Here is a 20,824-nt window from a genome sequence, read left to right on the forward strand (position 1 = left end):
TTCTTTCTCACTCTTTCCCCTCCACATAAGTCATGTTTTACTCCAAAATTGAATAAAAATTACTATTATAGTTGCTCTAAGATGTAATTAAAAAAAAAAAAAACCACTCCCTAATATTTGTTTCTCTCTCTAGTCTTAAATCTACATTATCCTACCACCTTATATTGAGCTCTAAATTTTTACTTTTATTTCGGCGAAAGTATTCTTTTTGCCTCTTAAAAAAAATATTTTTATGAAGTGGGGTCTTTGATTTGGTGAGTTTTTAAAGCACCAAACCAGCACACTCTCTAAGTTTCCTGCGCAGCAGATTTGTCACTACAACTAAAGGGTAGAACATAGTTTCCTTTTTCTTTGTTGTTACATTTCAGTATTTTTCTTTGCTTAATTCACATTAATTCTTGTTTATTCGAACAAAAAATATAGTCACAGTATCGTTTTTCTAGTATTTTCTATTGTGTACAGTGTTAGGGGGTGGGGGGTGAAGGGTATACTAGAAGCATGTGAGGTGTTTCAATCCTGTCATTCTTCATTCCTGACTGATTGAGCTTTCTGGGTTCTCTAAAAATTGTGCCTTTTCTTGAATCTTTTGCTTTCTGGGTACTCTAAAAGTTTTGTTGATTTTCCTTTTCTTTGATTTCTGAGGGTCATTTTTTTTTTTTTTAATTTGGGATTTTCACTGTTTTTCTGATCTGGTTTATGCAGATTTGGGTTCTTGCACCTCTTCTAATCTCAGCTGTTCTATAGACACTTACTTTTATTGAGGGAAAGTAAAGGAGAGAGAGAGAGAGGAGAGAGAGAGAGAGAGAGAGAGAGAGAGCCATGGCAGGAGGTGGAGCAGCTCCAGCACCAAAAGCAGATGAGACGCCTCATCCACCTAAGGATCAGCTTCCCAATGTTTCTTACTGCATTACTAGTCCTCCACCGTGGCGTGAGTTTATACCCTCTGCCATTTTTCTGTCTTCTTAGCTTCCTATCAGTATTGATTTTTTTTTTTTTTCCTGTTTTAGGGTTTTGTCTAGTGTTTAGCTCACTGAGCTAAGATGTTTTCACTCTGATGGTTAAAATCCTTCAGTTCCTGACATTCTTCTTTCCTTTATTATGTTTGACTGTTAAATGACTTGTGTAAACTGATGATCTTGGTTTCCTCAAGGTAAATGTTTTTCTGAGAAAATGAGGAATCACAGAGGATTTCTGTACCGCATGTTACCTGCTGGATTCTTGGGGGTTGAATTGTTGTTCTGACAAGTTTGGTTTGCTAGAAATTGTTGTGTTATTTTACCAACTGAAAATATTTACCTTTTTTTTTTTTGTTTTTTTCTTCTGTCCTGCTCTTCCCTTCTATGGAGTTGGTGAATCATATGCTTATTTTTATTCAGAATTTTTGCTTTCTCCTTAGGTTTTTTTATTATTTGAGGAGAATTTAAGGTTTTTTGGACTATGGGGATCATTTTTACCCTCTGTTACTGATTCTTGCTTCATAAGGTCACTTATTTAAAAAGTCTATTCTACAACTGTCACTCTGTCAGTTTATGTTTCATATCTACTGGAGTAATTTTCTTGTAATCTTGTTAGAGCTGTTGAGAATACACAAGATTATGAGAATGGGTTTTGGGTCACATCTTTGAATTTCATCTCTCTGAACTTTGTGATGGGTTTCATCATAGTGGATTCGGTTTAATATTGGGTTGTTTTGATAATGCAGCCGAGGCCATTCTTCTTGGATTTCAACACTATCTTGTGATGCTTGGGACAACAGTTATGATTCCCACCGTTCTCGTTCCCCAGATGGGAGGTGGAAATGTGAGGCCCGAGGACATAATTTAGCTGTTTTGTAACTTATAACTATATTCGCTTGGCTAAGCGTAACTGCAGAGTTAAATGAAATGGTGCCTGCCATTCTTGCAGGAGGAGAAAGCCAAAGTTATTCAGACTCTGCTATTTGTTGCTGGGTTGAACACCTTGTTACAGACGTTCTTTGGGACCAGACTTCCAGCTGTGATTGGAGGGTCGTACACCTTCGTTGCACCAACGATTTCAATTATACTCTCTGGTCGATGGGATGACCCAGACCCCATATCGGTCTGTTTTCTTAACACTTCTACTTGTATGACATTTATCGTATGCCTAAAGCCAATGGCATAAAGTCTTGGTGATAATGTGATATATTTTGTCACCCTGATTCTTTCTTGTCATTTATTCTCATCAGAAATTCAAAAAGATAATGCGGGCCACTCAAGGTGCCCTTATAGTTGCTTCAACTCTTCAGATAGTCCTGGGCTTTAGTGGTCTTTGGCGCAATATTACGAGGTTGGTTAACACTTACATGTGCTTTTATCTTTCGGTTTTTTAGTCAATTCCCTAACTCGATTTGTCATAATATGTCTGTTCTACACATTGATAACAGTGTGGTTATGATTCTGAGATGGATTTCTATATATTATTGAATAAAATAATTTCTCATGTTCTGGCCTCCAGCTATTTTGACATTGCATGAGAACGTTTGATATGAAAAAAACTCACGTTTGTTCACATTGTTTCTGCTTTCTTTTTGGGGAGTTACTAGGTTTTTGAGTCCGATTTCAGCAGTTCCTTTGGTTGCGCTTGCTGGTTTTGGGCTCTACGAGTTTGGTTTCCCTGGTGTAAGTATATACGTATATTACATATTGACATTAATTGCTCATATAATAAATTTCTCTTTCTACTTAAATCCATCATTTTGAGACAGCTTTGTAGTTCTCGAGTTACAAAACAGCGAGTCATTTAATTGTTAATTTTTGTTGTTTAGGTTGCTATATGTGTCGAAATAGGGTTGCCAGCGCTTGTAATTTTGGTCCTTTTCTCCCAGGTATTATTAGTTGAAATCATGTGCTTTAGTCTTGGAAAAGCAACTCCATTTCATGTACTTGATATTAATCCCACTGGAATTAATTTTTGCATTGCAGTATTTGATTCATCTTATAACGCCCGGGAAGAATATTTTTGATCGTTTTGCTGTTATATTCACGATAGCAATTGTTTGGATTTATGCCCATATACTTACTGTTGGTGGGGCCTATAATGGGAAGCCACCAAAGACCCAAACAAGCTGCCGAACTGACCGTTCTGGACTTATATCTGGTGCCCCATGGTAAGTGCTAAATATTAGGTTGTACACAACAATATTTCGGTTAAGATGAACCTATGTTTCCATTTGTCCTTACAAATGTGCTATTATTTAGACTCCAAGGTTCTGACAAAACATGATAATGTGTAATTTGAAGTCTTCGAGATTCTCACGTAATACTTTCCCGTGGCTTATATTCTCAGGATTAGAGTTCCATACCCCTTTCAATGGGGAGCGCCTTCATTTGATGCCGGTGAAGCTTTTGCTATGATGATGGCTACATTTGTAACACTCGTAGAGGTTTGTTTTCGTTTCGGAACTTGAAGGAAATAAGTGTAGTGGCAAATGCACTGATCCCCCGTGCCTGCAGTTCTTTCTATCCTAACCAGCTTGGATTTTTTATTCTCGTTTTTTTGTTTATGTTCGTGTGATAAAAATTTGTTTCTTGATGAAAAATTTGGTTATGATGTCTATGCTTCTTTTCTTTCCCGAGTTCGTGTGGATGCACTTTTTCCGTTTCTATCTTGTCAGGTCTCGTACTAAATTCCAATTTGGCCTCGTTGCCTTTGCAGTCGACCGGTGGTTTTATTGCTATTGCGAGATTTGCAAGTGCCACTCACATGCCGCCATCCATTCTCAGCCGTGGTGTAGGTTGGCAGGTAAAGCGAATTCCCGTTGAAATTAGACACCTGGTTTTCCGTTTTCTTGATAGAATTATAACGCGGTTACGCCTTTACACTATGTTTGCCCTGTCTTGCAATGTGATTGTGTTTTTTGGTTACTAAGTTTTGGAATTGTGGTCATATTCCAGGGAATTGGCATATTATTATCGGGGTTGTTTGGAACTGGAACCGGATCTTCTGTATCTATGTAAGTTACACCTTTTAAAACCTTCTGTCGTCATAACGCATTGTTGCAAGAGCCGAGGACGACTTTCTCAATGATGTATAGTATTTGCTTCGGTATAATTGCAGTGAGAATGCTGGACTTCTAGCGCTTACTCGAGTGGGGAGTCGAAGAGTTATTCAGATATCTGCGGGATTCATGATTTTCTTCTCTATTCTTGGTAAATTATAAGCATTACCGCAACTTTTTTCTGCAATTTACCGAACTCTCTTCATGTTTGTAGTCTGACCGAGTGGTTATCATCAGGAAAATTCGGAGCAGTCTTTGCTTCGATTCCAGCACCCATTGTAGCTGCTTTATATTGCCTGTTCTTTGGATATGTAGGTACGTATTGACGTGGCAAGATGAATGGGAAGCGGTTTACCGCTATTATTTGCAATTAATTGTAAAATGTGTTTGAATCCTTACGATTATTACGTGTGCTCAGGTGCTGGAGGTGTGAGTTTGCTTCAATTCTGCAACCTGAATAGTTTCCGGAACAAGTTCATACTCGGGTTTTCAATCTTTCTCGGATTGTCTATCCCTCAGTACTTCAACGAGTACATTGCCATCAATAGTTATGGACCTGTTCACACGGGTGGGAGATGGGTAAGTTCCAATTCAACTGTTTTTAGTCATTTTGTTGGGCGGGGGCCAGTAAAAGGCCAAGTCCAGTAATTGGTGGCTAGGGGAATTGTTGGGCAGAGGCCGGTGAAGGGCCAAGTCCAGCACCCTGTTTCTCGAAAATGTGGCGGTTTATAAAGAAATAAAGTTGCGCCTTCGATCTGAGCTATAGCTGCTAACAAATGTTTTGCGTGGTGTTTCTTGATCAGTTCAACGACATCGTCAATGTTCCGTTTTCGTCAAAAGCTTTTGTTGCGGGGATTGTGGCATATTTCTTAGACACCACGATGCACAAGAAGGAAAACCAGGTAAGGAAAGACCGAGGCAAGCATTGGTGGGACAAGTTCCGGTCTTTCAAGAGTGACACAAGAAGCGAAGAATTCTACTCCCTCCCTTTCAACCTCAACAAATACTTCCCCTCCGTCTGAATCTCGCTACACCCAAGTAAGACCTCGTTTTCGGTTTTCTCGTCAAATCATCTCGTCGCCTCCTTGGGCATTGAAAAGCCATACTTTGGGCCTCCTGCTGCAACACAGTTTTCCTTTGCTTATGTATCCCTTTTGGATGTGAAAAAAGTTACTATAAATAGTCTGACAGCTTGGAGGATGCTTAATTAGAACATTTGTTGATTAGGGTTTTTCTTTCTTTTGTTTTTTTAGTGTAAATTTGTTGGTTATTATGAACAACAGTTCTCTGCAACTCTTGCACTGTTAAATGCCCCTGAAAAATGGAGACGATAATCCAATGGCCTCTGAAAAGCTAACATATCCACCAGATAGCCTTTAAGAATGGTTATAATTGTTAAAGTTTAGTAGTTTTAGTTCCCAGCTATGATGAATGAGCAAATGTTACTCTTTTTTTTTTTGAGTACTACTCAAAAGACTCTATTACAATACAGTATTGCCTCCACTGAAATTCGAACCCACCACCTCTTATATAAAGAAAAGGGTTTGATGTCACTAGACCACAAGGTCCTTGGCCAAATGTTACTCTTAATTATTCATATAGTCAAAAGTTTAAACGAGTAAACTATTCATGGTAGTTAGAAGCTAAAATGATGAAACTATTAAGGGACAAGAGTCAAATAGGTCATTTTTTTTGGTAAATTTAAGTCAAATAGGTCATCGAACATTAATAAAAAAGTCAAATAACTTCTTAAACTTTTAAAAGTTGCAATTAAGCTTTTAAACATACGGAGTACGAAGTATTATTTTAAAACAATTAGATTAAAAAATTGATTGGTGACTTATAATTATAGATCATTCGAGTTCTGATGCATCTCTAGTGAAATTCTGATCATATTCCGGCAAAAAAACACCGACGAAGCAGTTGTTGGTGTCATTTGATTGCCTTTTCCTGCAAAGGAGAAGGCAACTAGTTTGGTCGCCTTCTCCTTCGTGGGAGAAGGATTGGAGAAGGCGACCTCCTTCGTCGGAAAAGGCAACTAAACTACGTTGGCGACTGTTTCGCCGGTATTTTTGTCGAAATATGGTTACAATCTTACTGAAAATTCGCTGGAACCTTAGTGACCTATAATTACAGACCACCAACCGTTTTCGAGCCTAATTGCACTAAAATAATACTCTACATATATAACTTTTGAAAGTTTAAAGGTTTAATTGACTTTTTGAGTAATGTTCAGGGGTTTATTTGATAATTTTCCTAACTATTAATGATAGTCAAAGCTGAAATGTCAAAATTATTTATAATAGTCAAAAGCTAAAGCGAGTAAATTGTTCATATAGTTAGAAGTTAAACCAAATTTCAAGGGTCCGGTTCTTGACTTTGGGTATGAAGTAGTCTTAAATCTTCTTGCCAACTATCCCACCTAATGACTCAATAGAAGCGTCTTTAATTTAATAAGGGGAGTAGTCACTATGTCCGACGGTGAAAATCCTGAACTAAAAAAAAATGAATAAACTATTCATGATAGTTAGAAGCTAAAATGACTAAACTATTTATGATAGTCAGAAGCTAAAATGAACACCACTAGGAATGAAAGCAAATAACTGAGGAATTTGTATAAGCATCTGTAATGCTGTATTTATATGAACATCACTAGGAAAGAAAGCAAAATTACCATTACAGACCTTTTCATCATAAAAGTCACAGCCCCTCTTTGGAACATACAAAATAGCAACAAACATCATCAAAACAAATTTGGTTTTACATTACAAAATGTGCAATCATAATGTCTCTGGGCAATCCCCATCATCAACCTAGGACACCACTTATGTTCTATGGCAGACTGTCATCATAAAAATGAAATGACCATGTTTTGGACTAAGCAAAAGAGACCATAAATATTGCCTCTGTGATTTGATGAGAATACACAACAAATAGCAAACTTTAAGCAGCAAAAAGGAAACTCCATTGAAGTAAAAACATCATAAGATCTCATCTGATTTGATCTCATCTGATTTGGCTGTGCCATTGCTGTTCTGATCTGTCACTGCCACTTTAACTTTCTCGCTCGAACCGAGCTGGCTGAAGTTGCCCTTTTGCTTGAAAAGCTGTGTGTGATGGTGCCTGCAGTATAGTCTCTGTTCATGTGCAACATAATTCGAAGGACTGATCACGCACCCGCCATGGCTGCACTTGAAGCAAGCCCTGTGGTATGATGTGCCATCAACCGCAACCTTCAAAATTAACATTTGCAATCTTTTAGCAGCTTTTCATTTGTTGGAATAACAAACATCCAATGTTTACGTGTTTAGACAGCGGTTTTCTGACGAACAAACATTTGCAGAAAATCATAAAAATTAACATTGATTTTGCAGGTTTCTTGCCCACCAGCCTCTATTATAAGAATGTAGAAGTATGTGGGTAACTCAGCCAAGTTGGTTAGGCTGTTGACTTGGTAACCACAAAATTACAAGTTTGACTCCCAGTGGGGGCGGCCTATTGGCCTTTTTGGTTTGGCCGGTCAGCTATGGGCAACCTAGGCTGGGGCCTTCTTGGGTTGGTCGGTCAGCTATGGATAACCTAAACTGATTTACCTCCTTGTGGTCCTTAGCCGACTAGGGTCACAAGGCGGGATGCCTTATCCCGCAGTAAGTGGGTAACCTTAGGCCTCAGCCAAGTTGGTTGGATTGTAGACTTGGTAACCACAAGATTACAAGTTCGACTTCGAGCGGGGGCGGTCTATTGGCCTTCTTGGTTTGGCTGGTCAGCTATAGGCAATCTAAGCTCGGGCCTTCTTGGTTTGGCCTATCAGCTATGGACAACCTAAACTGGTTTACCTCCTTGTGGTCCTTAGCCGGCTAGGGTCACAAAGCGGGATGCCTTATCTCGCGGTAAGTGAGTAATCTCAGCCGAGTTGGTTAGGTTGTTGACTTGGTAACTACAAGATTACAAATTCGACTAGCAGTGGGGGTGGCCTTCTTGGTTTGGCCGGTTAGCTATGGGCAACCTAGGCTGGTTTACCTCCTTGTGGTCCTTTCCCGGCTAGGGTCACAAGGCGGGATGCCTTATCCCTCGGGATGTGGTACTAATGCAGTATACAAAGAATTGAAAGTAGGCAGAAAATAAAGCATTGGACCGATTTACCTTTTCGAGGGGGTAAACAGTTTTGTTGCAAGTAACACATTTCTCTTGAGTCCCAGAAAACAGTCTTGAAACTTTGGTGCTTGTGTGTATCTGACCAGTTTCTAACTCAAAATAAGCAACAGACCATGTGTGGAATAACAAGAAAAATATTGACTAAAGACATCATTATTTATCACAAAAACCAGACATCATGGAATACCTGATCAGTGGATCTTTCCCTCGCCATTTTTGGAGCACCTGAAAAGGGACCAAAGGGCGATCGAATAAGCATTGAGTTAGAACAACAGCAACCTATAATACGCAAATTCTAACGCTATAACTGTTTTCACCTTCAAAACTCTTATCCAGGCTACCCGTCATTTTGAAGAGTTGATCAAAGTGAGGTTTGCAATACAAGACTCCTTCAAAGGAGCTATAGTTGCTTAGCTGCAATATTAGACAGCCACACAAATCAATCCAAACTTTTACTCGATACGGTTATGCTTGTAGTAGTTAAACGAAACACATGAAACAAACAACAAAGACAAACCAGAAAGACCGCAAGAAAGATAAGAGGAAAACATCACAATAACAAGAAAAGCAGTTGGGAAAGGCGGTAAAGAAACAGAGAAAAGCAAGCTGTGAGACCGAGTACCAAAGTTCTACAACTTATTCAGTAACGCAAAAAGTGGTTGAATAACAAGGCGTAAACTCTATCATCATAAGCTCTCCAATACTTCCATTTCTTCGTTTCTAGTTTACTTAACCTCCTAATCGAAAGATCAAGTCTCAAAGAATATGTCCACCAAACAGACAAAGCAAGAATGCTTTTTAAGGATGCAATAAATATCTAATTGCCTAAGGGACAAATTTCTGCTCACTTATTAAACAACCACATCCTCAAGCGTTGTATTGATCATTCAAAATGAAAAAAAAAAAAAAAAAGTGCCCTGGACTCAACCTTGAATAAATGCTCCAGATATGCAGATCAACCAAACCCAAATCAAACAGGAACAGTTTTTAAGGTTGCAAAAACTTATAAGACACTATTCCTTAAATGACACAAACCATTAAGATTCCAGAATTATAAGACACCTTCCTAAGCATGCAACTAAACTAAAACAGAAAAAAAATTTGATATTCCAGAATTTCAGTCTTTCAGATCATCAATGTTTAAATAAAACACAAATTAAGATCACAGAATTATAAGTCATCTTCCTTAAATGATACAAATCATTAGATATATATATACATATGTTCCTAAGCATGCTACTAATCAACTAATCAAGAATTCAAACACCCACAACTGATACTAAAAAAAATGATCAAAACCCAAAAAAATAAAATAAAAAAAATCTATGATTTGGTTGAAGAATTAAAGAACCTTAAGAGTGCCCTTGCAGTGTTGGCATCTGAAACATGCTTTGTGGTAGACTTTACTGTCAACTCTGAGCTGATCCACTAAGTACACAGTCTTCTCACATGCCTTACACTTCTGTGTTGTCCCTCCAAATGTTGCCATCTCTCGATTCCTTTAATTTGCCAAACCCCAATGATCAAACCTGAAAAAAAGATGCTAAAACTCTTTTGATTTCTAGCTCTTTCTCTTTCAATTTTGAATCTTTTATAAGCTCTGCATATGTTAGTTAGCTGTCCAGTAATGATGTGTTGACTAAAATCATGGGCGGCGTTGAATTGACACATTTGATGGGCAAGTGTCGAGGGATGTAACGGCTTGTGAATTTGTGATATTGGTGGATTTAATTAAAATGTGAAATTTTTAATAAAATCTTAGTTACTTATTCTTTTAGAATGAAGTATATGTTTATAACTATTTTTTTAATTTATTGAAGCACAAAGAGTCAATACCACCTTTCCTGAGACTTAAAATCTTTTTGAAAATGTGTTATTATTGTTGTTGTTGTTGTTGAGTCACAAAAGAAGTCACAACCACAACGTGAGTGTGTTTAGTGAGTAAATTGTAACTTATGATTCTAGTCGGCAAAGAACTATAAGAAGGTAAATTAATCTATGTCGTCTAAAAAGACATACTTAGAACCTTATGGTTACCAAGCCAATAATATGTAGCAACTTGGCTGAGGTTGTCTTAAAGTGTGTTATTTTTCATTTTAAAATTAAGATATCATAATTGAAGATATATAAAAAATTCTCTATATATACAAACACGCAGAGAGCATATACTAAAGGTGATGTAACATGAACAAAATATTTAGTGATTAAAATTTCAGTAATGATGTAAGGCTTGCTTTTGTGGGTGGAGGGACAACTTGAAAAAGTTTATTTGATGATTTGTGAATTTTTTGAATTATTTTTGTCATTATATAAATATGGTACAGCTAGGGTTCATGTACTATTGCCAACTCATCCTCAATCATTCAATTCCCTTCAAGTTTTGAATCCCTTCTTTTTTCCTTTTCTTTTTTTTTTTTTTTTTTTTTGTTTTTGTTTTTTGTTTTTATTTTTGTTTTTGTTTTGGATATACGTGTGTCTGATGTTTCAATGAGAATGTCTCCTCCCGCGAGAACCTGTGAATTTGTACATAAATGCACACAAGCGTTTATAAAAATGCACAATGCACGCAATCTTTCTTGGAATAGTTTATGTGCATTTATGTAGACAATTGTATACATTCATGTTGGTTCGCAGATTCTCACGGGGAGAGGAGTTCTCATTTGATCATATATATGTATATGTGTGTGTATGTGACCTTTTAATTCTTTTATGCTAATATACTAGTATTCATTTAAAAGTTGGCTCACAAGGTGTGGCTATTGGTCAATAATCATACGAGTTAATATTATTTGGGGTTCTCCGAGTATAGTAATTTTGTCACGTTTAGTCCTAAATTTTAAAAATTGATCACCCGTGATCTTTCGACTTTCAAACTATTACCATCAATGGTCCTTCCATTACTTTGAGATGTTTAAGCTCTATAAATGAAGGGTAAAATCATCATTTCTACCTAGTTAGGACTAAATGTGGTAGTGTCAGTATACTCGGAGGACTCCAATTGGTATTATCTTCTTTTTTTTTAAATGGTATATAATTAAATTATATGCATACTGCCAAAGACCTTGTGGTCTAATGGCACCTGATTGCACCTCCACATGGTAGGGGGTGGGTTTGAGTCTTAGTGGAGACAATATTGGCTATTTGTGCTTCATTGACCAAAGAAAACTAAGTCTATTTTGTTTTTTTTTTTTTGGGTTGTAGCCTGCAGGCAAGTGAAGTTGTACAGATAATGGCCCTGTTTGGTAAATAATCAGCCTATCAACCAATTTTGGCTTATTTGACCACTATTAGTTGTTTGGTTAATAAGCTTTTTGTAACTTCAAAATGCTAAAATTCAAAAGGCTACTCAAAGCAGCCTTTTCAATTAGCTTTTTGAGGAAAGAAATTATACCAAAAAGCTATCAGCTAACAGCCAATTTATCAAACAACTTTCTAGAATCAGCTAATATTATCAACAAATCATACCTTCTAATCCAAACAGCCAACAGCCATTTACCAAACAGGACCAATCTTAAACCTATATTGGCTCATTGTGCTTCATTGACCACTAAGAAAACTAAGTCTATTTTGTTTTTTGGTTGTAGGCAAGTGAAGTTGTACAGATAATCTTAAACCTATGTTGTTCATAGTTGATCGGTTCAAACTAAGAAGACTAAGTCTATTTTGTTTTTTGGTTGTAGGCAAATGAAGTTGTACATATAATCTTAAACTTTCACTGTTTTGTTTCTCCTTAGCCACAAATTACTGTTCGCGAACGAGTTTAGCTCAGTGGTTTAGTATGCAATATTTAGAAAAGAGATCAAGGTTTGAAACTTGACAACAACAGTGTGTGGATTATGTCTTCCATGATTTACCTCCTCTCATATGCTCTGTCGGGCGGGCCGGGACATAAGGTGTCCTTAGGGTTGGAGATTCAAAGTTTTGGAGTATGTACAAAACCTTAGTTTTATTGGGTTGATTTTATTCTTTTTTGAGTATTACTGACTCTGTTACAATGTAATATCTGTTCATACTCGAACTCACCCTCTTCCATATGGGAGTGCAACCGGGTTCGACTAGACCACAAGGTCTTGGCTATAAACACAATTTATTTTAGATTTTATAAAATAACCTTTTGTGATATAATCTTGTATAATAATCTCTGGTAAATGGTAATAATCTTATTCCATCTGTCCCATTTTATGTTTCTGGTTTAGTTAAGGAGGTTTGACTGAAATTATTTTTAATCTAATTTTTCATAATATTAAGTTTAGTATTAGTATACAAAATTTATATATTTAGAAACTACACTAAAAGTACTATTAAACACAAAAAAATCAAATTTAAAAATTAGTGAAGAATACTAAAGAAAATAAACAAAGAAGAAAGAATTGGTTTGACCAATGAATAGTAAATAAGACGGATAAAATGAGACAGAGAGAGTATTATTTTGTACAATAATGGTTATTTTAGTTTTTATAACTTTTGTAACTAATTAAGGTTTTAAAAAAAATTGTTTTCAAAAAAAAAAAAAAAGGTTAAAAATTATAACTTATACAGTTATACGGCAATCATTAAGAATCAAATTTACAATTGCCTTAGGGGACTAAAAGTGTAATTATGCCAAAAAAAAGGAGGCTAGGCAAGCATTTACCGCTAATTTTAAAATCACGTAGACGCTGACCAATGAATTCCTGTTTACATTGCATCAGATGAGATGAGATCTTTGATTTCTTTGTGATTCTGCTCTGAATCTGATCGACACACTCAAATGGCTTACGCTGCTGTAACTTCACTTATGGAAACACTTTCTCTACATTTCTTGCAATCACAACCAGGCTCCCCTCTTGAACATTTAGACGAACAACTCAGATATGGCAATGAAAAAATTGTCAGGCTGCAACAAATTCTTGAGGATATGGCAGCGATGGAACTGCACGAAGCGTATTCAAATCTTAGCTGTATAAAGGCTTGCCTCTTCAGGTTTCATGGAATCTTCAATAATGATTATTATATCCCCAAGAAGAAGAAGATGATGATTAAAAGTGAAAATCAGCTTCAACTTACAGAGAGTGAGAGTTCATCACAAAATGCTGGGGATATTATACTATTGTGTTCTCGGCTCAGAGAGGCGGCTGAAATCAAACATAAGATGGTCTCTTTCCATGAAACTCTTGGTTTCCTCCGAGAAACTCTTGAAAAATCTCAGATCTGCTATGATAATAATGCGGGAGCGATGAAAGATTTGGAGGCAGAGATGAGAGATGTATTGTTCGGAGCGGAAGAATGGATTGAGATGGAGTTGACTTCCATTTATCTAGAGAAGGATCGTCTTTATATAACAGTTTGGCTGCTCAGGCTTCATGAAATCTTCATTGAAGTAGAAAAAATGACTGATTACCTCAAGAATCAGTTGTTGATTAGGCTTGCAAAGGCTTCATCACAAAATAAAAGAATCACTGATGATGTTTCACTTCTTGGTTGGATGCGAAGCAGAGGACTACTGCTTGTGAAAGGATTAGCACACAAGAACATTACTGTGAGTAAATCTTCCAAAAAAGCTTCAAAGCTTGACAGTGGAATGGTGGGATGCCATGAGGTGTTCATGAAAATATTGGATCAGCTCACGCAACAATCAACTAGGAGGAGACAAGTTGTTTCCATCGTCGGCATGGGAGGAATAGGCAAGACGACTTTAGCACGCAAAGTTTATGAAGACTCCTCAATTACTTCTTATTTTGACATGCAAGCATGGACTACTGTATCCCAAGAGTATAGCTTGGAACAAATGCTCCGATGTCTTATTGGTGGTGTTATTGCAGAATCAAGAGATGAACTTCATGAACAGAACACTGACCAATTAGCTGAGCGTCTGCGTAAGCACTTGAAGGATCAGAGATATTTGATAGTGATAGATGATATATGGAGCACTGCTGCTTGGGATAGTGTTCAAAGATGCTTTCCAGATGATAATAATGGTAGCCGTATACTATTGACTTCTCGACTGAGAGAGGTCGCTGAATATGTAAGCTCGGGTAAGTCTCCCCTTAACATGCCTTTCTTAAATGCCGATGAAAGTTGGAATCTCTATTGCAAAGTGTTTGGTAAAACTGAATTCCTTTTAGTGTTTGAGCAAATTGGTAAAGACATAGTGAAGAAATGTAAAGGATTACCTCTAGCTATTACTATAGTAGCTAGTCTTCTCTCCAAGACAGAGGAGGTGGAGGAAAAGTGGAAGAATGTTGCAAAAAGTGTAATGAGTGATTCTAATGATGCATACTCCAGAATACTATATCTCAGTTACAACCAATTGCCCCATCCCTTAAAAGCTTGTTTTTTATATTTTGGAATTTTTGAGGAAGACTATGAGATCCCTGTGAAGAAGTTGGTTAGGCTATGGGTAGCAGAGGGATTTTTGAGCATTGTGAAGCATGTGAATACGGAGAAAGTGGCCATGGAATGCTTGCAAGATCTTGTTGACAGAAGTCTTGTTATAGTTAGCAAATAGAGCTACACTGGGAAAATGAAGAGAATAAGGATACATGACATGTTGCGAGATTTGTACTTGAGAGAAGCTAAACGTGAAAATTTCTTGAATGTCATTGGACTTAAAAAACATTGTCGTTGGATAAGTCATACATCAAGATCTTTATATAGTGAAGTCAGGTCCGGAGATGAGTTCTTTCACAAATCTCATTCCATTCACTTTACTTATCTTTACTATAATTGGTATACAGATGTGGAACGTCTAATTTCACACTTGAAGCTACTAAGAGTAGTAGACATACGAGGTAGAGTTTATTATGAAGAAAATGCACTAGATGTTCTTGCAAATCTTGTTCATTTGAGATACTTAGCTTTGTCCACGTATAAGAGTTTTGAGATAAAACTCTTTGAGCATTGGAACATGCAAAGCTTTATTGTTAGTGGGGATGGTGTTACATTGGGTTCCTTTGAGGCATATAGAATTTGGAAAATGCCGCTATTAAGAAATTTTTGCATTGGAGTAATTTTTTCATTAGAAATTCCGCCGGCTGTTTATACAAACTTAGAGAATATATCTTGGTTGGATTCTGAGTCATGTACAAATGATTTGTTTACAATGATTCCGAACTTAAAAAAATTGGGGGTTGATGGTGGATTTTATGATAATAATCTAGATTGGTTTTATAATTGTGTGCACTTGGGGCAACTTGAGACACTAAGCATAAGACGTTGGGGTTATCTCAAGAATATTCCATGTAGCGGAATCCAATGGGCAACTAGTTTTCTACCAAATCTTAAGAAGCTCAACTTGTTGGAGTCTAATCTGCAGTGGAGTGACTTGAGCCTTATTTGTATGTTGCCTAACCTGGAGGTTCTAAAACTGATAAATGCTTGCAAAGGCCTAAAGTGGGAGACATATGATGGAGGGTTCCGTCGATTGAAGAGGTTGGTAATTGTAAAGGGAAGTCTCAAATATTGGAATGCAGTGGGTGACCATTTCCCTATACTTGAGTGTTTAGAGATAAGTTACTGCCATTGGTTGGAAGGAATCCCTCCTGATTTTGGGGATATCGCCACACTAGCATTGATTAAGATAAGCTATTGTAGGGATTCCCTTATGGCTTCTGCAGAGTGGATTCAAGATGAGCAAAACAACAACTATGGAAATGCTGCCCTCCTTGATTGTTCCAAAGGATTTGGGCCGCTTGATATGATGGATGGTGCCATAGCATTGCAGGATGTGAACTGAATTTATTCATTTCAAGTCTCAGAAATGGTTTTTGCTTTTGTTTTTTGTGGATGCTTTGGTGGATTAGCCAAAAAGTTGGGTTTATATATTATATAGAGTTAATTCCACCGGACCCTTTGTCTTTGGTGACAATTCCATACTTAGTCTTAGACTATCGTTTTTGCCATTTAACATCTCAGACTATTATTTTTTTGGACACTTTTAGTCATTCTCATGACTTTTTCTATTTTTAGTAAGGGCATTTTTGTCTCTTCAAATTTTTCTTTTGTTATTTTCTCGGATTCAACTAGTTTAATTGGTTTAGGACTTTACTAAAAACATGTTGAAAAATATGGATACTAAAACTCAGAGGTTACCTAAAGTCTTAAACCAGCTAAATCTATTGAAACCATAAAAATATGAAAAGACAAAAAACGCCCTTACTGAAAAAGAGGAAAAGTCATGAAAATAACTCCAAAAAATAATAATCTGGGATGCTAAATGACAAAAATGATAGTCTCGGACAGGGACCTTTGGTGGAATTAACTGTATTATATATTTTGGTGGGCTGAAATGGGGGGTGTGCTTCATTCTTAGAAGAAGTTGGTGATTGGAAATCTGATGGATGCTGCCATAGCATTGCAGTTTGCAGGAGGATCAGAGCTGAATTTCTTTTATATATATAGCGAAGTTAAGAAGTTGTAGAGATGATCTAATTTAACCTTTCTTTCACTGTTTTGTTTCTCCGATCCTTAGCCACAGTTTACTTGATCATTTTACACCATCATCTCATTCTTAATTCTTAAACACACAAGTTTTGGAGTCTCTGTACAAGACCTTGCATGGTTTTCTTGAGTTGTCTTGCTTCATCTCTAGTCTCAACTCTTATTTATTTTTGAATGACCATCCACTACCTTGTGATCCTAAACTGCTATTTATTTTTGTAGTCAAGTTAAAGTTATATGCAGAGGATATCAAGTACCTGTTTTCAAAACCATCTTTGGATAATAGATGTTTGAATAATTGAAGCATGTGCTCCATCTCAACTAAAAGCCTATGTTGATAGAAGCATATGCTCCATCTCAACTAAAAGTTTAAGCTTGTAGTTGGATTGCGCATTTATGTTTATATATTATATGCTCAACATAGAATAATCTAATAATCTGGTCTAAGTGCTTTGACAAATTACATTATTGTGTTCATTCTGGGGTTTCAAATACTAATGGCCAAAGAATTGTGGTGGAATTGCAATGCAATTCATGTCTACCAAACAGGCCGTAAAGGTTGTTAGGTCTGTTACTTTGTATGTGCACGCACTGCACACATACAGCTGCTTATTTTGGTGTTTTTGTGTCAAAGAAAATTAAAATCAAGCTAAGCTTGCTTTTAACCTTTAATTTGGTGAAGGGGATAAATGGAACTTGTTTAAAGACAACTTCTGAAGCCCTTTTGATTCAATTAAGCAGAGAAGTTGGTTGTATACTCCATGGCTGCACTTGAAACAACATCCAATGTTTACATGTTTAGACAGCGGTTTTCTGACAAACAAAAATTTGCATGAAGTCGTAAAAATTAACATTGATTTTGAAGGTTTCTTACCCACCATTTCTCTATTATAAGAATGAAGAAGTATCAAAAAGATGTTGGCTCAAGTGGAAGGGATTTAAGTCGCTCAAGGGTTTCAAAGCTTTTTTAAATTAGTCTCATTCTGTGGGATGTGGAACTAATGCAGTATGCAAAGAATTCATCTAGCCAAGTGGGAGTGGCCTATGAATTCAAAGTGTGCAGAAAAAATGGTAACCCTAGCAAAGTGGAAGTGACCTATTGGCTTTCTTGATTTGAACTAATTAGTTATTGACAATTTATGTTGGTTTACATTTTTGTGGTCTTTTGCCGGTTAGGATTACAAAGCAAGGTTTATCGAGAGTAGTAGTTGCGGGTTTCCCTCATCATTCATAAGAACAAATACGCAGAGATAAAGCATGGACTGATTTACCTTTTCGGGGGTGGGGGGTAAATAGTTTTGTTGCAAGCAACACATTTCTCTTGAGTCCTAACAAAAAGTCTTAAACTTTGCTGCTTGTGTGTGTCTGACCAGTTTTTAACACAAAATAAGCAACAGACCATGTGTGTCACCTTCAAAACTCTTATCCAGGCAGGCTACCAGTCATTTTGAAGAGTTGATCAAAGTGAGGCTTGCAATACAAGACTCCTTCAAATAAGTTATAAGCTCTCCAACACTTCCATTTCTCCGTTTCTAGTTTACTTAACCCCCTAACAGAAAGAAAGAGTCTCAAAGAATATGTCCACCAAATAAAATCAAGAATGTTTTTAAGATGCAATAGATATATAATTGACCAAGGGATACATTCCTGCTCACTCATTAAACAAACGCATCCTCAAGCATTGTACTACTAGGTTACTAGACTCTTGTGTTACATCAGAAAAAAACAATCAAGGGGAACCAGAATGCAGAAGAGAAAGGATTATCTATGTCCTCACTAATTCATTCACAGTTGTGTTTCAGCTGACACATTTTCTTTGATTTTAGAAAACAAATCTTCTGAGACATCTTAGTCAGTATCGCAACACTTAGGCACACTGAAATTCAGTTTAAGACAACATTATTAAGTATCAATGTGTCCATCACATAACCTAGTCAAAGTTAAGCAAATTTAATGGGGAATAACCAAAATATACAATGTTTCCAGAACCTTTTAACTTCAAATGGCTAAGACACATGTATTGATCACTCAAAATGAGGAAAAAGTGTCCAAGACTCAACCTTGAGTAATAACCATCCAATTCTGAATTCCCTTAATTAGCAGAAAAAATTGACTCTCCAGATATGCAGATCAACCAAACAAGAACATTTAAGGTTGCAAAAACTATTCCTAAACATGCAAAAGCAGAAAAGAACTGATATTCGAATGCAGCAGATCATCAATGTTTCAACCAAACCAGTAATAAAAACACAAACTAAGATTACCATCTGAGGTCCTCCAATTATACAGTGACTTTTAGTTGAATATTTGGTATTAAGAGAGTAAAGGCATATGTAAAAGAGATTTGCGAATATAAAACTAGTTTAATTGATAGAACCACCAAATTCAAGTACTCAACACATGAAAGCAAAGCATAAGGTCTGATACTAGACTGGGGACAGGGGAAACAAAAACAGAAACAGACACTAAACGACGACGGATATGGAGATCAAACAAATCTAAATAAAGACAGCCACTAAACGACGACAGATATGGAGATCAAAGGGACTCAGATCAAACAGATCATGAGCGGATCTAAGAGAGTTGACCGCAATCTGCGATGACCACCGGCTTCGAGCACCTCCCGGAGCTGGATCCAACCGCCTCAGCCCTCTTAATCACGTCGAAGCCCTCGACGACATGGCCGAACACCACGTGCTTCCCGTCGAGCCACTCCGTCTTCGCGGTGCAGATGAAGAACTGCGAGCCGTTGGTGTTGGGGCCGGCATTCGCCATGGACAGGATGCCGGGGCCAGTGTGCCTCTTCACGAAGTTCTCATCGGCGAACTTCGTCCCGTAGATCGATTCGCCTCCGGTGCCGTTTCCGGCGGTGAAATCGCCTCCCTGGCACATGAAATTAGGGATCACGCGGTGGAACGTGGATCCCTTGTAGTGCAAGGGCTTGCCGGACCTCCCCATTCCCTTCTCGCCGGTGCAGAGAGCACGGAAGTTATCGGCGGTCTTTGGAGTGGTATCGGCGAAGAGCTCCATCACAACACGGCCGGCCGGTTGACCACCGATTGTGAGATCGAAGAAGACCTTAGGGTTAGCCATGGATTTTTCTCTAACAATTCGCAAACAAACAAAAGCTCTCTCGGTTTCTACTTGCTACAAATCGGTGCCTAGGGCTTATATAAGGATTTGGAGAAGAAGAAAAGGTCATCCCATCTTACTCGAGGGTTTATACGGAGAATCTACTCAATCTAGAACTCTAGTTACTATAAAATACTGTAATTTTCAATATTTTATTATGTGAATTTTGTAAATAAAAAATGAATATATATAAAATATTATGTAAATTTCATAGCAATCACATATATGTATATGGTAATGAACGATATTATAAGATCAATTACCATATTTTTAATTAATATATATAGATATTTTTATTATGATAACGGAAATTTTTGTCCCGAATTTATTATTTTTATAACATTTAAATTAATATTTGTAAATTTAATGATTCTCTCAATTTAGTAAAATCAAATTATATTTTGAACATAAAACTTTTTATAATATTCGATTATTTCATTGATAATATTTATTAATAATATGATAATTTAATAGTAATACAATGTAATTTAAATAGAGAGAATATAGATATTATACATATTTTTTGTTTTCAAAAAAAAAAGATATTATACATATTTTTTAAAATATTACAGATAAAATTTATCCTAACTAATTAAAATTTATTCTAACTAATTAGAATTTTAATACTATAGATAAAATAAATTTTATTATGTAAATTTTGTAAATAGTCAAATTTATATAAGAAGAAGGTTCAAATTGGCCACTGAACGTAACTTCAAAGTGCAATTAGGCCACTGAACGAAGAAAAAAAAGTACAATTAGCCCACTAAACATTGCAAATACATACAATTTCACCATGTTACTTTCCATTTCATCAGGTTGTCTGTTTATATGGATAGTGAATTGGCATTTTAAAATAATTTTTTAATAGTACATTAAAAATAAAAATAAAAATAAAAAATTAAATGCCTGCTTGCTTGTTTTTGAAAAAAAATAATTAAAAGATGAAAAAAAATAAAAATACAATTCATGCTTGTTTGTTTTTTTTTTAATTAAATTTTTAAAATTTTAAATTTTTATTTATTTTATTTTTATATTTAAAGTTTAGTATTAAAAAAATATTTTAAGATGTCAATTCACCATCTATGTAAGTAGACAACT

General features: G+C 36.4%; 5 protein-coding genes across 7 annotated transcripts; 3 read left to right on the forward strand and 2 right to left on the reverse strand.

Moving 5' to 3' along the window:
* Positions 1–219: 219 nt before the first annotated feature.
* Positions 220–5,379, forward strand: LOC115997017 (nucleobase-ascorbate transporter 6-like). 2 transcript variants are annotated; one of them, XM_031236465.1, is made up of 15 exons: positions 220–328; positions 703–928; positions 1,703–1,800; positions 1,906–2,079; positions 2,207–2,307; positions 2,564–2,639; positions 2,786–2,845; positions 2,943–3,127; positions 3,307–3,403; positions 3,676–3,762; positions 3,915–3,973; positions 4,078–4,169; positions 4,256–4,333; positions 4,437–4,597; positions 4,822–5,040. In XM_031236465.1, the coding sequence occupies exons 2-15, from the start codon at positions 820–822 to the stop codon at positions 5,038–5,040; spliced, it is 1,596 nt and encodes a 531-aa protein (XP_031092325.1). In that variant the 5' UTR covers positions 220–328; positions 703–819. The 2 variants fall into 2 exon arrangements, with proteins under 2 accessions (XP_031092325.1, XP_031092326.1); XM_031236466.1 differs by lacking the exon at positions 220–328 and adding an exon at positions 438–597 and having other exon boundaries at positions 4,822–5,379.
* A 1,292-nt stretch (positions 5,380–6,671) lies between these two features.
* LOC115995782 (LIM domain-containing protein WLIM1-like) lies at positions 6,672–9,740 on the reverse strand. Of its 2 annotated transcripts, none has more exons than XM_031234919.1 (5): positions 9,525–9,739; positions 8,491–8,587; positions 8,361–8,398; positions 8,162–8,251; positions 6,672–7,251 (listed from the first exon to the last, which is right to left on the reverse strand). In XM_031234919.1, the coding sequence occupies exons 1-5, from the start codon at positions 9,660–9,662 to the stop codon at positions 7,000–7,002; spliced, it is 615 nt and encodes a 204-aa protein (XP_031090779.1). In that variant the 5' UTR covers positions 9,663–9,739; the 3' UTR covers positions 6,672–6,999. The 2 variants fall into 2 exon arrangements, with proteins under 2 accessions (XP_031090779.1, XP_031090780.1); XM_031234920.1 differs by having other exon boundaries at positions 7,038–7,251; positions 8,162–8,262; positions 9,525–9,740.
* A 3,183-nt stretch (positions 9,741–12,923) lies between these two features.
* On the forward strand, positions 12,924–14,660 carry LOC115996156 (putative late blight resistance protein homolog R1B-16). The gene is made up of 2 exons (XM_031235295.1): positions 12,924–13,135; positions 13,280–14,660. The coding sequence occupies exons 1-2, from the start codon at positions 12,924–12,926 to the stop codon at positions 14,658–14,660; spliced, it is 1,593 nt and encodes a 530-aa protein (XP_031091155.1).
* A 15-nt stretch (positions 14,661–14,675) lies between these two features.
* Positions 14,676–15,887, forward strand: LOC115996157 (putative late blight resistance protein homolog R1B-13). The gene has a single exon (XM_031235296.1). The coding sequence runs from the start codon at positions 14,676–14,678 to the stop codon at positions 15,885–15,887; it is 1,212 nt and encodes a 403-aa protein (XP_031091156.1).
* A 3,047-nt stretch (positions 15,888–18,934) lies between these two features.
* On the reverse strand, positions 18,935–19,779 carry LOC115997541 (peptidyl-prolyl cis-trans isomerase). The gene has a single exon (XM_031237113.1). It carries the CDS (start codon positions 19,682–19,684, stop codon positions 19,166–19,168), a length of 519 nt encoding a protein of 172 aa, XP_031092973.1. The 5' UTR covers positions 19,685–19,779; the 3' UTR covers positions 18,935–19,165.
* Positions 19,780–20,824: the final 1,045 nt, after the last annotated feature.

Source organism: Ipomoea triloba, chromosome 11 (assembly GCF_003576645.1).
Source record: "Ipomoea triloba cultivar NCNSP0323 chromosome 11, ASM357664v1".
NCBI classification, from domain to species: domain Eukaryota; kingdom Viridiplantae; phylum Streptophyta; class Magnoliopsida; order Solanales; family Convolvulaceae; genus Ipomoea; species Ipomoea triloba.

Coding starts and splice junctions, on each gene's coding strand:
- LOC115996156 (XM_031235295.1), top strand. CDS start 12,924: ATGGCTTACGCTGCTGTAACTTCACTTATGGAAACACTTTCTCTACAT. Junction 13,136..13,279: donor ATAAAGGCTTGCCTCTTCAG/GTTTCATGGAAT, acceptor TTCTCGGCTCAG/AGAGGCGGCTGAAATCAAAC.
- LOC115997017 (XM_031236465.1), top strand. CDS start 820: ATGGCAGGAGGTGGAGCAGCTCCAGCACCAAAAGCAGATGAGACGCCT. Junction 3,974..4,077: donor ACCGGATCTTCTGTATCTAT/GTAAGTTACACC, acceptor GTATAATTGCAG/TGAGAATGCTGGACTTCTAG. Junction 4,598..4,821: donor TTCACACGGGTGGGAGATGG/GTAAGTTCCAAT, acceptor TTTCTTGATCAG/TTCAACGACATCGTCAATGT.
- LOC115997541 (XM_031237113.1), bottom strand. CDS start 19,684: ATGGCTAACCCTAAGGTCTTCTTCGATCTCACAATCGGTGGTCAACCG.
- LOC115995782 (XM_031234919.1), bottom strand. CDS start 9,662: ATGGCAACATTTGGAGGGACAACACAGAAGTGTAAGGCATGTGAGAAG. Junction 8,399..8,490: donor CCTGGATAAGAGTTTTGAAG/GTGAAAACAGTT, acceptor GTCCCTTTTCAG/GTGCTCCAAAAATGGCGAGG. Junction 8,252..8,360: donor GGGAAAGATCCACTGATCAG/GTATTCCATGAT, acceptor GAAACTGGTCAG/ATACACACAAGCACCAAAGT.
- LOC115996157 (XM_031235296.1), top strand. CDS start 14,676: ATGAAGAGAATAAGGATACATGACATGTTGCGAGATTTGTACTTGAGA.